Consider the following 16,786-nt stretch of genomic DNA (forward strand, 5'->3'; position numbering starts at 1 on the left):
GGGTTTTCTTTTCCACATCTATTTAAAGTGTATCCAAAGATGGTTTCTTATTCTTCTCCCAGCCCTAGAGAAGATACCCGCGTTTCTCTATTGAACTTTGTTTTTAATTGACGTGAACCTAGAGCTCTACGTTAACGGCATCAGCCTCTAACTCTGCTACATCTTCTGGATCTGATTCCCCGCTGCAGCGACTGGGATTGAGGACTAACGTCACCCAGCAGAACTAAACCAGAGGAAACTACTGAAAACATGGAGATTAAGGATCTTTGGTAGAACACTTCGTCTCATTTTGGTCAACGAAAAAGAAAAGATATTTAAGCATAGTTTTTATTTTGTAATTTACATTTTAGTCTCGTTTTTATTCGTCTAGGATATTGCATTATATATTTAATTATCGTTATCGTCACATGACCAGCATGTTCGTTGCGTTTCATCTCGTTTTCCTCAGCTGATAAAGGTTTGTTGACGACGATATTTAGTCATAATTTTCTTTGACGAAAGCAACTTTACTGCCCACCGATCCGATATAAAGATTTGGGATCAGTTCACATGTATCTCCTGCATGGTATTTAACTGTAATGGAAGGAAGTCACCCACCTGAGGGACGGTGACCCTGCCGGTGAGCCCGCCGGCCTGCATGTCGATGAGCCACGCGTACTCCAATGTGTCACTCCCCAGAGGGAGCCCCTGAGCGGAGAACATGGCGTGAGCCCTCATCTGCAGCCCAGACAAACTCAGGTGTCCATCTCTCAACACCCCATCCGTGGATGGACGCTGTGGGGGGGGGGGGCACAGAGCAGAAACATGAACGTTTGCAGATCACATATCCCACAAAAACTACAAGGATTCATCAAAAGACATCAAGTGTAAGCTGAGTCTTCCTAAAAGCCTTCTGAAGAGAAGGGAAATGGTGAAGAGGAATGATGCCTGCACCCTCTTTCAGGGATTGGGGGAAGTTATTCTCTCAGCAATAAAGAGGATTCAGGTTATGACTACAAATTTGAAATTCTATAAGGTTATACAACATGCAGCTGCTTTTTCAAGAATATATTACTTATAACTGTGTTTCACATTATGCAAAACTCTGCAGCTTTTATTCAGGATGTTTTCCTACTACTGAGTCATCCTTGTAGACTAGAGAACACAGTTGTCGTGTATCTACTGTTGAAATATGAGTATTTGTTTATTATTGTCTTGCTGGTGCTTCTATAATGTACCATTTCCTCCTGAACAAAAAACTAAATCAATATAAGAAGTGCGTAGTGTGTAAGTTCCTGCATATGCTTAAATACAAATTAACTGTGACTCTAATAATGTCGGCTCAGTCTGGAGCTATAATGAGCCCCATCGGGCAGCCGTGTAGTTGCGTGTAGTACCTGGTAGTTGTCACTGACGAAGATGTGAATGGGTGACAGCAGCATCTGAAGCATCGTCTCCTTGTAACCCTTTTTCATCTCAAAACACAGGCGTTCCAGGAAGCCGGATGGACCTTCAGGACCTTCACTGCTGCAGTGCTAGAAGCCAACATGCAAGAACACAGCCACACTTAAAGTACTGCAACGTTATTACATTGGTTTAGAAAGCATCGGCCCCAGACTACCCCACCATCTAACTGTGTATGCCACAACCAACTAGCTGGCACGACTGGCTTCATCACAGAAATATATCTATATTTTGTAAGGAACCCAGAAGTTACAAGTTAGAGAACTGACTAGCTGAGTGGACGCTAAGGGAATTAATCCCATACATCCCACTGGAACATGGCAGTCACGTGTAAGAAAGAAGGCGTTTATACTAAACAACTTTCTCTGTCCACGGATTTTTGAGCTTTTCAGACTACCGTCTTAAAGTCCTGGTGATGAACGCAGTAACTCGGTCATGCAACTGCTCTCCAAACCACAATTTGTCATGACAATACGTGCAGGAAATTAGATTCAATCATGCACAAAGATGAGGTTAATTATTTTAAACTGTTCCAAAATGAATAGTGTAAGCTGTTTGTACGATGATTTGTTAAGACCAAAAATGAAAAAAGAAAAGAAAACGAGCATGGATAAAGGCATCGATTAGCACACATGGGCATAAGGACTCCGCGTGTGCTACAGAGAGGTTTAAAGGTGCACAAAGAAATCTTTTATAATGGAAAAGTAGATTCCTGCATGTATTGTGGTAATCCCACTGAATGTTTACATCATCGTTGGTTTATGGGTTTCACGTCCTCACACTGACCCCCAACATGCCTTGCTCCCTCTGACTGTCGCTTGAGTGGGCCGTTCCCGACACCTCCTGATATTTGTATGCTCGACAGCCGTCGCCACCTCATCAACCAGCTGATGAGTTTCTGAGCCGTTCACAAACAACAACCGAGCAGTGACTGCCGTCTACCAGTTAGCCAGTTTGTCCAAATGCAAATAAGGCTTTCAAATCATGTAGTCTGTAAGCGACTAAAAGGCGGCAAGTATAGTTAATATCAGCAGTTTTTATTTGTCATTTCAAATCTAGACAATTTGGTTCAGTTAAAACTGATTCCACTCTGATTGCCCTACTAGTGCCGCTCATTTAGGCTGATAAGAGAACTGCCAAACTATACACTTGATTTATTGATTGTTTTAATCTTTCATGGCTGACTGACAAATAGAAATTTTCTTTTTGATGTGAAAAACTTGCTTTAATCTGCATTCATACTTTACCCTGAGAGAGCACTGATTTCTCTCAAGTTTAGAAATAAAGCATAAAATTAAGATAAAGGAAGTGGTCGGTCTCACCACTGGCAGTCGCCCGTGGACTTTGTAGAGGTTAATGAGCACGGTGATGTCCCAGGGCCGCAGGTCCAGGGGATGGATGGAGCTTTCCTTCTGTTCATTGTCGTCCACTCCCAAAGGAGACCAGCCGAGACCCGAGGAGGTTGACGTGGACATCACGGGGCTGGAAACGGCTTCCTCGAAGTCTGTGTACATGTCATCCTCACCGAAATAGTTTTCCTGTCAAAATAATGGAGACAGAGTTTAAAAAGCTCTTGAGTGGATTGGAATATCTTAAATATGGTCACTGTGAAAGTTGTCCAGACCTTGATGGCGATCAGGGCTCGGAGCAGAGGCCCATAGAGAATGATCTGAGAATCTGGAGACATTTCTATCTCCACATGCAGCCTGTCGGGCGGCAGCTCTGAAGGATCACTGGGAGCCCGGTTATGTGCAGCCGGAGCAGAGGTGAAGGTGTAGCGCGGTGGGGCATTCTGTGGCATTGCGGTTTGCTCTGGGGGCCGCAAAGCTGATAGCATGGACTCCTCCATCTCAGACACTAATAATGCCCAAAGTGGATACAAAACATGGAAAACAGTTGAATTCCTTCCTTCAACACAGTCCGACGGTTTAAAAAAGGACAAATAATGAAAGCGGTGAGCTCACATGACTGTTTGAGTTGCTCATCAGCCTTCTGGGGGTAAATGGGATGCCAGGTGTAGTCAATGATGAGCAAGAAGTTTGGCACGCTCCAGCAGTCCACCCAACCGGCTCTGATGCAGGGAGAAAAAAAGATGCACACTCAGCGAGTTACAGAGCTAGATCGTCATTTTAAGTGGATTTCCCACCTCGTCATTTGCTTTATGACCCGTTCAAATGAAAGACATTCGGCAGAGGCAACTGACAAAAAAAGGGTCATGCCCAATTTCTCTACAGCACACAGGGTGCTGGTCCAGAAAGTCTTCGATTGTATCCCCCCAGGAGGGAAGAGTAGTTTACAGAGCTCTATCAGAATAGTTCGCCTCAGGGCTGTACACAAGATCAATGAACTGAAAGTTGACCCATCACTCACACACACAAACACATAAACACGCACACACTGAATCTATAAATGTTCACTAATCTACTTAGTATCCCTGATAATGTAGAGTATAAAATCAAGATAAGGTAAATAGTTGATTGGACTTTTTTTTTTCCTCCTCATACTGGATTCCAATTAGACGCGTTACAAGTGCTGCTAAAATCCCCTGACCAGCATCGCTTTGCATAATCTTTGGCAGTGTTTGCATCAACATCTGGAATAAAAACAAGCTAAATATCATGTTTGCAGTATGTGCAACCTTTGTCTGGTATTTTCATGGTACTATTTCACTATTAATCTCAGCTTAATAGCTAACACTCAACATTTTGATGAGCATCATTTAGCATTACCACAGTGTAATTAGTTACAACTATCAAAGAACTGCTCTGGGCATTTTTCTTTTTTTTTAAATAAGCAAATTGAAGGAGGAGAACTTAATAAAAGAAGGAGGTGCTCTGTCATTTTTCAAAAGCAAGATGTCAATCAAAGAGACTAATAACACTAATTTAAAATCAATGAAGGCATAAAATGAAGACAAAAAGACATTTGTCATCTGAATATCACGGTGACAATAAATCATTATCCAAGTGTCACAACTGTGGCAGCCTTAAACAAAACCATTAAGATAAAAGCCATCTTTTAGTAGTTAAGCCCCATTTAAAGAGGTCACTTCTGGCAAATCACACAAATCTAATGATGATGTGGAAAAAATTTAGTACAGTCCGTGTCATTAGAAAAGACTTTCTATAAATACAATGTCAATATTAATTTCCTAACATAAAAACTCTGTGTATGTAAAAGTGAGTGTGGTTACTCTAGCAACTGTACTTGCAGGTTTTATCATTAATTGAGATGTTCATTAGGAATAATTATAAATCTTGATAAAGTCTCTTTGGTGACCACAAACACAGAAAGCAACACTGTTATGTAGCAGAGAAGCAGCTGGCTTCAGCTCTGTTCTCCTAAAGCTCAAGTGTCTGCACTTTTACGCTATTCAGTCCTGATTCATAGTGAGTGCATCTTTATCTGCGTTGAAGTTGAACAATACAACGATCAAACAAATAAGCTGCGTTTCAGCCATAGAAGTGTTATGCTAACCATAAACAACCCTGGTCAGGAAGTAAAAGTCTTCATATAACTCTGAACCTTTAAAGTTGATTTTACATTGTTCAACATTTATATAGGTGCTTTATCTACGCTTTTCTGTCTTAGTCAGCTCAGGTTTAATATCAACAGCTAATAAAACATGGTAACTCTAAGGTTTACACTGGCAAAAGTGTTACCATTTGAACATGCAACATTCAAACTCAGATTCTTGCAGCGAGAGAGCTCTGGGATGAATGAGGAGAGAGAGTTCCAAACATGTCAAGAAAGTACTAAAACACCAATATCTGGCTCTATTCCAAGGACCTGGATCTCAAAATAAAAACACCCATAAAATCCTGTAAAAATGTTTAACATTAACAAAATGAATCAGCTTAAGAGCACTTGCTCACTTGTTTCTACCAGGGAGGGAAGAGGGGACGGATCCGAAGAAGAAAGGACTTGTTCTTACAGAGGACAGAACAATGAAGCATTATTCTCGGGCTGCTGTAGGCAGCATCATGTAAAGGCAGGAGTATAAATCCCCAAGCCCTTGTTGAAACGTGCAACCTGAACAGATGTGGACTCAGTTCAGATGAGGACAACTTCCTGGTTTCATTTTCTGCATCGGCTTCTCTGGCTGGAAGGACAGCCACGACACTCCTAGAAGAACTTAATTTGCTTTTCTAGTCAATACCTTAGACCTCCGGGGAAACGCAGGCACGGGAATAAAGCAATCTTTTAGCTCTTTCAAAAAAGAAAAAAAGGAGAAACAGGCTGCTGAAGTTCCCCACTTTGAGACTGCGTGGCAGCCGGCGACAAAGAAACGCTGCAGATCGAGTCAAAACACCCAAAATCCCTCCATATAATAACTCATTTCTTAAAACAGGTAAAATACAATGCGTTTACATGAAACTAAAATAATTTTTTCCAGCACATAAGCAATGATCCAAAGGTGATCTTAAGTGAACCATAAAAACATAACCTTAAGTTCAGGAAGAAGATTATTGAAAATGATTAAATGTCAAGATGTAACATATCTTAGTAGAGGAAGTAATCTGCTCCAGAGGGTTCAAAACTCACAACTCAGAGCAGAAAAACGACAAGTATTTGACAGTCGTGACATCTTCCATAGAACGAGTTAAGAACGGACGAACTGAACAGAAATCTCACAATTACTGCTGATAGGTACTTAAAAATTAAACAAACGATTAAGATAACACCATTCAAAACCAGCTCAGTTAAAAGAGTTTATTCCATCTTATCTAAAACCCCAAACAGAAGCAGAAACTACTGAAGGAGCTAAAGCCTGAAAAGCAAAGCTGCTTTTACTTGAAGCTGTCACCCATAACCTTGGCAACCCTTTTCTTCTACCTCAGCACTGACGCCAGTGTTATGATGAGTCATGCTGCTCTTCGCTCACACGCTCACTTTTAACCCCCCCAAAAAAGACAGAGGAAAAACAGAAATCACTTCAAAGGGCTTCTCTCACTCTGCGTGGGTGATGTTCCTCCATCGGGGCTTGCTGGGTTTTGGAGGGGGAGCTGCCTGACTCTCCCCCGACATGAACATGTCCGGGGGCAGCTTGATGTTCTGGTAGTCTTTGGCCACGGTGAGGAGGGGGTAGCGGCTGGGGTGGCACTCCGGTAGAGACAGTCGCATGTCCGTATCTTCTGCCTGCAGAGGACAAAGCATGTAAGCATCCCTACTACCAAGGGGGAGAACAGGTATGATACAGAGAACTTTTTTTTTTTACAGAGCCATGGTTGGCTGGAACTCTATACCAGTTCATATTTCTCATGTAGGTAGCAAATATTGGTTTAAGATTCAGTTGAAACAATATCTTTTAAAATGTAATGAATTATGATTTGACATTTGGAAGGAATAGAATGAAGTTTGAATAGAATTACAGGTAGTGTAAACCCTATCACAATAAAGGTGAAAAGTGGTCAAGAATTCATTTCAGGCAGGTATTGTTTATGACGGTGTTTTTGATTTCATTTCTATGTATTTATGTCTGAGAATGATGGTGATTTAGTTGTCCTCTGTGTTGTTTGTGACTAAAGTTGTGTCTATTATTTGTTTGTCATGTATAATGTATGTCTGTTATGTATTAAGTATTAATTTGCTTGTGTGTCGGACCCCAGGAAGAATAGCTAATGCTGTTGCTAATGCTAATGGGGATCCTAAATAAAACAAACAAAGTCCCATGCGTACGCTTACGTTTGTGGGCGCACGGGAAACACAGCAGGAGCGAAGAATCTCTTTCTTTTTTTTTCTTCAATATTTTTACCCCCCCGCCATTTTATCACCCAGTGCTCCTACCTAAGTAACAGTCCTGGGCATTGCTCCCTCTACCAACCCCGGGAGGGCCCTGCACTGAGCTCAGGTCTCCTTCTTAACCTGAGGAGTGAGCAGGCCGCATCTTTTCACCAGACAGGGTGGGGCTTCTCTGGCCGGACGTAGCGCGTGGAAGGATCACGTTATTCCGGCCGGATCCTCCCCACCCCATCTGGCGCCCCGGTTGGCCAGAGGGGGCAGTATAGCCCAGGACTGTGTGCATGTTTTTGTGAGGGTATTAGCTACCCAAGGAAACACGGGGAGAACATGCAAACTCCACACAGAAAGGCCCTTTCGCCAGGGTGAAGAATCTCTTTCTAACTGATGTGAAAACAAGTCAAATGTACAGTAGGAGCAGTTGTGATTCTGCAGGCTCTTTTTTAACTTTGCAACAAAACATTCACTTAAAGCGGGACTCACCTTCAAGCTGAAGCGGGTATGGCAGGTGGTTGGAACAAACTCATTGAAAGGCAGAGTGAAATCTATATTGAGCGTCTCCCCACAGGCTGCCAGGTACACTAGAAAAACGATCAATGGTGCACTTGATTAGTCTCCCAGATCGAGGATTACGGCGTGTATGTATACTGTACAATATATCATGACATAATAGAGTTAAAGGATCCTGTCGCGGACATTAGCTTCAAGTCGTAAAAAGGCATTTAAGCATCGACTGCCTTTCTAGCTGTGTTTGGTTTTCTTTCATTCATTTTTCTTTTCTTTTTTCATGTCCTGCACATACAGAACAACAGAGAACCTGAAGGCTCGTCGTGCCAGGACACATGATGCGACTTATCTGCACCTCCTTGTGTGGTTTAGTTTTGTTAAAAGAGGTCAAATTTAGTACCGTAACATTTTGCAGAGAGAAGGGATGAGAAATAAGAACAGAGAGAGAACATGTACCTGTCTGCTCATGTCTGAGTCATAGTCAGGGTCAATATGTAGTTTTTCATTTCAAATAAAAATAAAAGCAGAAAATAAAAGCAAAAAAAATCCTCGTCTTTGTCAATATTTGATAGCAGATTTTTAAATTGTGAGGCATCGTGCTTTTATTCCACCATGTCAGTCTTCAGGTGCTCCACATAAGTGGCCCAAGGCCAGTTAAATCCCTTCTCTAAGAATAATTATTTTCTTTTCATTTTGCATGTTCCCTTTCTCCTTGAAACACACAAGGATAGGTAAAGTGGTTACAACATCCCTTGCAGAGCGACACCCCTTCAGGAAGAGCTGTGGTAGATTACTTTTGCATAAAAAGAAGTGATAGTAAGTCATCTCATACATGCTCTTTATCCCAAACTTAGCAAGTAGATGCATGTTTTTCCAAACGCAAGCCGATTAAAGCTTTTCCCACTGCCAGTTGGAATGTGTGTGATTAAAACCAACAAGGCTGAATGCTGAAGTTAGTATGTATAACATAAGCAGCCTCCATTAACGCTGAGCTAGCATCATTACTGAACTATATGTCAAATCTCCATAGTAACCATGGAAACCTCTTATAAAACTAACCGAAGTTTGCCTCTGAAGAATCACACCTCAAAGTCCCGTCCAGCCCCATTACTTTTCCCAGGAGTCATGACGCTGTAACCTTCAGTGTGAAAATGCTAAATAAAGTGACTGCTCTGATGTTAGAGGCAAATCTAATTAATTAAACTGGCTTGCAAACAAAAGTGGTGGCCTAAAAACACAGGTACAGTTTGTCCACGTGTGTTGTTCCTAAAATAGTTTTTCCACAAAACTGCTTCCAGGTTTATTCCTCCAGTACTCAAGTCCAACTTTTCTTTGCACTTGCAACAAAGCAGAACCGTTACTGTTTGATTCTGTTTTCATCCACTCATTTGTGCAGATAATGGCAATAAAAAGTGTTAAGACTCACTTTTTTAGACCTTGTGGGGCGTTTAACTGCCACTGTAGACCTTTTAGTCCCCTGGTGTTTTAACAGACTTTTTAATTTAACTCAGAAGTAAATAGATCGATTGGAACGTCATGCAAGGAAGCAAATAGTCTCACGGGTGCAGCTACAACTGCGTCCGGATCAGTGCTTCGTTCAATTAATTTACTGAAATCTCATACAACTGAACGTGTAAACCGCCAACAGTAAACATGAGTCCCGAGTGATAATCGGCAGCGTAAACTGCCAGAATCAGGATAAACAATTCCAGGAGCAATACCGAACGTTACACAGAAAACCCTGAGCCTCCTCTTCACGACACAGTGATCCAGTAACAGTCTTCAGTCAGAGGCTTCTTCAGAAGTGCTGCAGGAGATCCTTCCTGCCCAGATACAACCATCTACAACGAGTCTTTGGAGAAACTACGACAGCTACTGCTCCATATCACTTCCTTTCAGGCATTAGTAAATTATCATTGAACTGAACTGATTCTATTTTAAACACTGAGTCATTGTCAGAGGTGGGTAGTAACGAGTTACATTTACTCCGTTACATTTACTTGAGTACGTTTTGGGAAATTTTGTACTTTTAGGAGTAGTTTTGAATCACTATACTTTTTACTTGAGTAGATTTGTGAAAGAGAAACTGTTACTCTTACTCCGCTACATTAGGCTACGTTGAGCTGTTACTTTTCTTTTATCCCTTTTATCCACGTACGCGTCAATCTCATGACATCACTGGGTGATTCTTTGGGAAAAATGTTTGTTTTTGCATGTTTTGTCACATTTACACAGACTCAAACACACACAGAGTTTATATGAGTTTATGGGCTTGTTCTAGTTCTGCCTGGTTAAAAAAGAAAAGTACAAAGACTTGAAATTTTGTGCTACTTGTGCTTAATTTATTTTTTTATTCTGTTATTTTATTTATTTTATTATTTATTAAAGTGCTTGAATTTACTTTAAGCTTATTTTAATTTAAGATATTTTTTATTAATTTTTTGATTTAATTTGCCTGAAGATGATTATTTTGTACTTTTGTCTGTTTGAATGGTTGTGTTAAAAAAAAAAAAAAAATCAGACGTTACTCAACAGTTACTCAGTACTTGAGTAGTTTTTTCACCAAGTACTTTTTTACTTTTACTCAAGTAATTATTTGGATGACTACTTTTTACTTCTATTTGAGTCATATTATTCTGAAGTAACAGTACTTTTACTTGAGTACAATTTTTGGCTACTCTACGCACCTCTGGTCATTGTGAGATATTACGAGTAAGAATCCTCGTGTTCATGTTTTTCCTTAAAAGTATGAAAGATGTGATGCAGACAGAACTTCCTGTTCAGCAGGTACCGCTCCTCTGGATAGTTTATCCGACAGTCTTACCATTCTCCTGCTGTTTGGTGGAACAATCGATCCAATTGTGCTGATTTGCAGCCCAAATCATCTCAAACTGGTGGAACAAGATCTTGAACTTCCAAGAATAGGGCACAAAGGAGTAGATATCAGGGGCACTGTCACTCGCCCAGTCCCGGATCAAGTCTACAAAGACAGGAAGAACAATCCCTCTAAAGTTCACACATCTCTCCAACAGTAAAGTTATTGTTCAGACCTTCGTCAGACTTAAAGTCATTGGCCTGGTTGGTTTCAGGGCAGCATCACTCACCAGTGAAGAAGTTCTTCTGGGCGTAGATGAAGTGGTACGTGGCCTTATACACCTCAATCTCACACTGCCATGACTGGGGCATGTTCCACACTCGAGGGTAGTTGGCTATCACATGAAACTAAGACAAATCCAGGGCACATTTTTTACTTTCAGTGGTACACCACATTTCAGAGAAAAGACCTTTCTTCTTCTTCTCCGTTCTACTCACAGCCAACATCTCAGCCTCCAGGAGAGTCCTGTACTGCATGCTGCTGGTGGTGTCCACGTGAAGCAGCTGGCCTTTGATGGTGGAGGAGTAGCCTGAGAGCAGAAGCAGGAGGAGTGAAGATTGGTCAAAAACAAAACCTACATCCAGCGATGCATGAATTCACATTTAACGCATTTCTGGGGGAAGAGAAAAAAGCAGAAAGTGACTGGCTAACTTAAGACTATCAGCCTGTAAAGGCTATTTATCACAATGATAAATCATTGTGATTTATCATCACTATGTATGTTGACATTGTGATTTAACATATTTATTCTGGTTACGACTCTAAATATTAGTTTGGGATGATTTAAAACATCTTGATATAATACCACTGTGGCCACGAGGAGGTAAAAGGTGCATAGTGTTATATATTTAGATGTTCTATGAATTCATGTACAACAGAGTTTGATGCAGGTTGCAGAGTCTCTACTAACCCTTTCCTTGCGTCAACAAAATACATTTCATTTGATGGAATGATCTGCAACCCTCAACTGTGATCTCGGGCTTGTTTTACGGCAGGTTGAAGCCAGATGTGGCTCCTTCTCTGTCTTGCTACCATATAATCTATATGCAAATTGATAGTGGGGGACAACAGTGACTGCATCACAGTTTTCACGTTGGGCATTGCAATGAGGCCGAGCGCTGCTGAGCACATCAAAAGGAGCTGCCGAGTAGTTTTCAGAGGAGAGTACTGGTTCAATGCCCACTGCCTGGCGGTGTGCGTCATTATTGTGTCCTGGCGGGCCGAGTGGCTGGATCAGAGCCTGGAGACTTGGCTGAGGCTGAATGAAACGAGTGGTGACGTGCAGGTATGAGAGTCTGCTATCTGGGTTTGTTTTGCCAGGGAGATAAAGATTTAAACTACGAATAAATACTTGTGTAACCTTTTAAAAAAGCTGGAAGAGAAGAACCTGTTTCATTAGAAACTGACGCGTCAAACTTGCCGTCGTTTCAGGTGTGCTTTTGTAGAAGCTGCTGAAATTCAAAAAGATATAATTTGTATTGTAATGTGATATTATTAAAACCTAAGGCTGCTTGAAGCCTGCTATGACAAATACAACATGGACGCGGTAATGTACTGTAGGTTACCACTCCTAAACTGCTTCTGCTTTGACTCCAAGGACGACTAGGAGCACTTTTTTTTTCCTCCTTGCCCAGAAACGATTCTCTCAGTTGTTTGTCTGCTTTTTGGTGTTTTCCAACTTTTATAGTTGGTGGAGTTGACACAGGTTTTAAGAGAAAGTTATATGTTTTAAGACCAAGATCTCAAAACGGCCTGCCCCATGGGCTAAAATAAAGTTGCAATTATCTTATAATGACAAATTTTATTATAACATAGCACATCTTAAATAAAAATAAAAATGTATTATGCGCAATTTGCAGCATCTCTCATTGCACAGTTGTTTGAGCCTTTTCTAACTTCGTGAGAGGGTTTGTCCTGACTTCTGACGAAGTACCTCATCATCATGGAGTCCGTGGGACGCATTAATACCAGATAATCAGACGATTCCACCTTCTCAGGATTTAAACTTGGGCGTGAAAGGCCTGTACGGATCTGAGAAAGAACATTTTGGTCCACTGGAATGCCTACTTACCATTCTCTCCAACAGTCATGGGGATGTTAACTTCCAGGTAAGAACCTGCACCTACATTCACATGGATGGCATTGGTTTCCTAGGAACGCAGATGAAGATGGAGCGCAGGAGAGACAAATCAAAGAGACATATCAGACACGCTGCCTGTGTATTAAAGACTTTTTACAACCAAAAGAAAAGCGGTCACATAATATGCAGCAAAAACAGCTTCAAAAGAGGTGATAAAAATGACCATCCTTGAATACTTGAGCATTTCATTTTTCATTTTTATTCAACATGCAGTATTCTAATTGTTTACTATGCCCTTCACATACTGAGGTTGAAAATCCCTGCACTGCTCCAAAGGGGAAAAAATTAAAAATTAAAAAGGCATTAAACATGAACCAGTATCAAGGAATAAAGACAAAGATGAGGGGCGCAGCAGAGAGAGGGAAAGAAGATCAAAGACGCTGTGAAGAAAGAAGAAAAGCAGAAGAAGGAAAAGAGGGCAGGGAGAGAAAAGTCACCCTGTTTTTGGTGAAAAGCAGATCAATGGTGGCGTCAGCAATGATGTTCATGCGGAGCTCGAAGGCCTGGATCTGTCGGGGCTTTCCTGGCTGGGAAACCTCCGTCACCTTCATGGTCTGGTAGTCCGCAGGCAGGAAGAACTTCCACAGACAGTCCCTGCGAAGAAAAACATTCGCTTTTAGAACGGATTTGGTCGTTTCATTGATTCTGATATCTATATTTTCCCCTCAGAGTCCCAGGCAGTTGCCTGATTTCCTGCATGATTTACACCCCAGTGTTATCTATTGTAGGTTTGTTTTTATCTGTTGTATGTTGGCCCTTGGCTCTCGTCATTGCCAGCTTCATCCTCCTATAAACCAGCTGTGCTTTTGGGGAGCTCGCTTCTGGAAAATGCCCCTCGGCAGATTCTGGCAGCACCAAAGTTTATAGAGAGAAAACCTGCTTCATTTATTCATACACAATGGAGCCCCAAATTCAACATCAAATACAAAACAAGAAAGAGCAATCTTAGCAAGCAGAGCTACAGAGCAGACAGTAGAGGGGATAAGGGCAAGAAAAGTAAGTGCAGTTACACCTGACAACAGTTCATCTTAGTGGCCAACTAAAAGTGTTTATAAAACTGTTGCTGTAACCAGCCATCATATCTTTCATACAGCTATTTTAAAACTGAGAAAAAAAGAGATTTTTGTTCATTTCGAGCTTGGAAAGTCAAAGCATGAATACACCTTTATGACATCCTAACAATGGAACCCCCCCCCACAAAAATAGCTCCTTTCGGTTGAAGGAGTTGTCCAACGCTCAAACTTAGAGCTCTGATGTGAATGAAGACAGACTTTATGGATTTGTGCTCCGTTTACTCACCTCTGGCGATCTGCCCAGGGTCCATAGTTGAAGTCGGTTCCTTTTCCACAGACAATGTCAAGACCCCAGCATGGAGGAAGGTCCTGCAGCTTGTCACCCTCAGTGCACGTCTCTGCATCCCCACTCTCCTGTTCCACCGGGACCAGACCTACACGTACACACAAACAGATGTCAAAGCCTGGCAATGACAACAAAATAAGCTAAAATGACACAAAAAAGTATTATTGGACTACTCTAAGAGAGTTCTTTGGCTGGCACATGGTACAAATAGTATTGACTGTCTCACAGTTTATGTGTGCACGCGTGAACATACCGGGTTCATCCTGGTAATAGTAGATGTCAACGTCGTTTGACTGCATCACCACAAAGCCCTCACCCATCAGTCTGGGAGGTCTACATGGGAAATCCACAAAGCCACATATAAGAGACAAAGTAGGGATATCAGGCAGCCATTAGGATCCCAGCAGCTGATTCTGACAAGCACCTACAGAAAAAGTGGCACTCCAAATAAACCTAAAAGGACTCTGATTGTTCCATATCTGACCTACTGTGTTGAAGTTTGGGGAAATGCCTGTAAAACATATATTCAATCAATTTTCATTCTGCAAAAAAGAGCCATAAGAATAATCAGTAGAAAACGATATAGAGATCCAACAAATCCATTATTCCTTCAGTTAAAATTGTTGAAATTTCATGAATTAGTAGACTATAGTATTCTGCAAATTATGTTTAAAGCTCATAAAAAAACTTTACCAATCAACATTCAGAAAAGATTTGAAAAAAGAGAAAGCAAGTATAACTTAAAAGGAACAGAGATTTTTAAAAAACCAAGATGCAGGACAAAATTGATGGAACGTTGTGTTTCTGTGAAAGGAATCAGTTTATGGAACAATCTGAATAAAGAAAACAAAGAATCCAAATCAAACATTACATTCAAAAGAACAATTAAAGCCTGTATGTTAAGTAAATATAATGAAATATGTTAGTTAAGTTTGATTGACATACCCATAGATGGCGGTAATTTTAGTTTTTTTTTTAGTTTTTTTATTTCACTTAGTTGTTGTTGTTTTTTAAATTATGTTATTTGTGAAGTTATTTCTTGGAAAAAGGGGCAGATCAGATAAGATTCTTCTTCTTTCTGCTCCCTTTTTATTCACAATTTAAGAACATTTGTATTTGTATTGAATTGTTTTATTTTTTTGAATGAAATAAAGAATAAAATGAAATGTGTCTCACTTACTCTGGTAAAGGCAAAATTATAAATTCAGTCTGAAATTAAGGTCAATTCTCCTCCTTAACTCTCAGCATTACTGCTGTTTAGACTCAGTGGGTTTAATGAGCGAACCATTTACATAAAACGATTTTGCTTAAGGAAGACAAAAGACAAAGCAATTCTGGGTTAATTCATCTAAATCAAATTTCAGATTATCTTTTCAATATTCCAAAGCAGAGCAATTCCTCCTCTTGGCTGTGTTTAACATTCACACACACAAACATTTGAGGATCCGTAGTAACAAGCGCGCTGCATGATTATCCCATTTTCTGAAGTCAGTATGACGCGATAAATTAACGGCACTGAATGACTTGTTGTTAATCTCTTGTTAAAAGAAAATCCCTTGGGAAAAACTATTTGACTGCTGTTCTGTTCTGTAAAGTTTATAATGAACTCATTATGAATATGAATTACATATTATTCTTTCCTTTTCAAGGAATTCCATCAAAATCTGAGATTCTCGTCTGGTTTTTCTTTTCTCAATCCCCCCGTCCTGAACTCACTCATCATTCTGCAGGCCCACGTAGCGCGGACTGGGAACCAGCATAACCCGCACATTCTCCAGCGAGCCTTTGACGATGTGCATGTACTGGTCCAGGTGGCTGGATGGAGGCTTGGTGGCGTACGTCAGGAAGGCGTCTTCAAAGTTCACACAAAGAGTCTGGGGCAGGAAGTGATTCCCAAACGCCAAACGTCCCTTCAGGAGAGCAGATATGCGTGAAAAGGAGCAGCAAAGGCAGAAACGCAGGATTCTCTTTTGAAATTCTGGGATACTTACAGTGCTGATGTTGACTTTAACGACAGGAATAAGAGAGCGCCAAGAAGACGTGGGGTCCGGACTTTCTGCTTTGATGTTGACACTTGAGAAGAACCAGAAGACATTCAGATTCAAGTCACTCACACTGCACATACATTTATCTGTAGGAAATTATAATTACGCGTCTCTATTTGAAATCGGCAACAACAATGAAAAACGGAAGTGCATTATGCAGTTTTTTTTTCTTTTTAAACCAACCTTTGTCATTACCACCCACGTTTCTTAATGTTTTTCGTAACACAACAAAATGTACTCTTTGGAAATATTAAGACACTGTTCAGTGACTGACTCCCAGTGTCAGCACACAATGAGATGTCCAGCTTAAAACTGACTCGTTTCCTGACAGCTTTCATGTTTTCAGTTTTAAATGGCTACAGCAGAGAAATATTTTGAGCACACAAAGCAGCAGCTGTCAGTTCTTAACCTTTTCAAAGTACTTCAACTCAGCAATATTTCATTTATCACATTTGACTTTCCCACAAACTTCACACCTGCTGACAAAAATAGAAAAAAAAAGAAAAAGGCATTTTGATGAGTTTGATGATCAGTGTAGAGCCCTGCGCGGGACTGTTTTCTTCATCCCGCTCCTGCAGAATTTCTGACCATTACCGCCCGCAACATGCGTGTTACACTCCTGTCTGCTTCCGCAAAACTCTGTCCTAGACAAATCTATCTGATTTAATGTTAACATTA

At 40.8% G+C, this 16,786-nt stretch overlaps 1 protein-coding gene across 9 annotated transcripts in view; it reads right to left on the reverse strand.

The window, feature by feature from the left end:
• The window catches only part of kiaa1109 (KIAA1109 ortholog), a 106,925-nt gene that overhangs the window by 78,493 nt on the left and 11,646 nt on the right, over positions 1–16,786 (reverse strand). For all 9 annotated transcript variants that reach the window (XM_061744034.1, XM_061744041.1, XM_061744040.1 and 6 more), the window contains exons 7-22: positions 16,055–16,136; positions 15,780–15,973; positions 14,317–14,396; positions 14,004–14,151; positions 13,142–13,298; positions 12,636–12,714; positions 11,002–11,093; positions 10,794–10,911; positions 10,514–10,669; positions 7,666–7,763; positions 6,398–6,582; positions 3,408–3,514; positions 3,068–3,300; positions 2,766–2,981; positions 1,377–1,514; positions 598–774 (exon numbers count right to left, since the gene is read on the reverse strand). In XM_061744034.1, coding sequence (XP_061600018.1) covers positions 598–774; positions 1,377–1,514; positions 2,766–2,981; positions 3,068–3,300; positions 3,408–3,514; positions 6,398–6,582; positions 7,666–7,763; positions 10,514–10,669; positions 10,794–10,911; positions 11,002–11,093; positions 12,636–12,714; positions 13,142–13,298; positions 14,004–14,151; positions 14,317–14,396; positions 15,780–15,973; positions 16,055–16,136 — 2,260 coding nt within the window. The remainder of the gene's footprint in view (positions 1–597; positions 775–1,376; positions 1,515–2,765; positions 2,982–3,067; positions 3,301–3,407; positions 3,515–6,397; positions 6,583–7,665; positions 7,764–10,513; positions 10,670–10,793; positions 10,912–11,001; positions 11,094–12,635; positions 12,715–13,141; positions 13,299–14,003; positions 14,152–14,316; positions 14,397–15,779; positions 15,974–16,054; positions 16,137–16,786) is intronic.

Source organism: Cololabis saira, chromosome 16, assembly GCF_033807715.1.
Source record: "Cololabis saira isolate AMF1-May2022 chromosome 16, fColSai1.1, whole genome shotgun sequence".
Classification (NCBI taxonomy): Eukaryota; Metazoa; Chordata; class Actinopteri; order Beloniformes; family Belonidae; genus Cololabis; species Cololabis saira.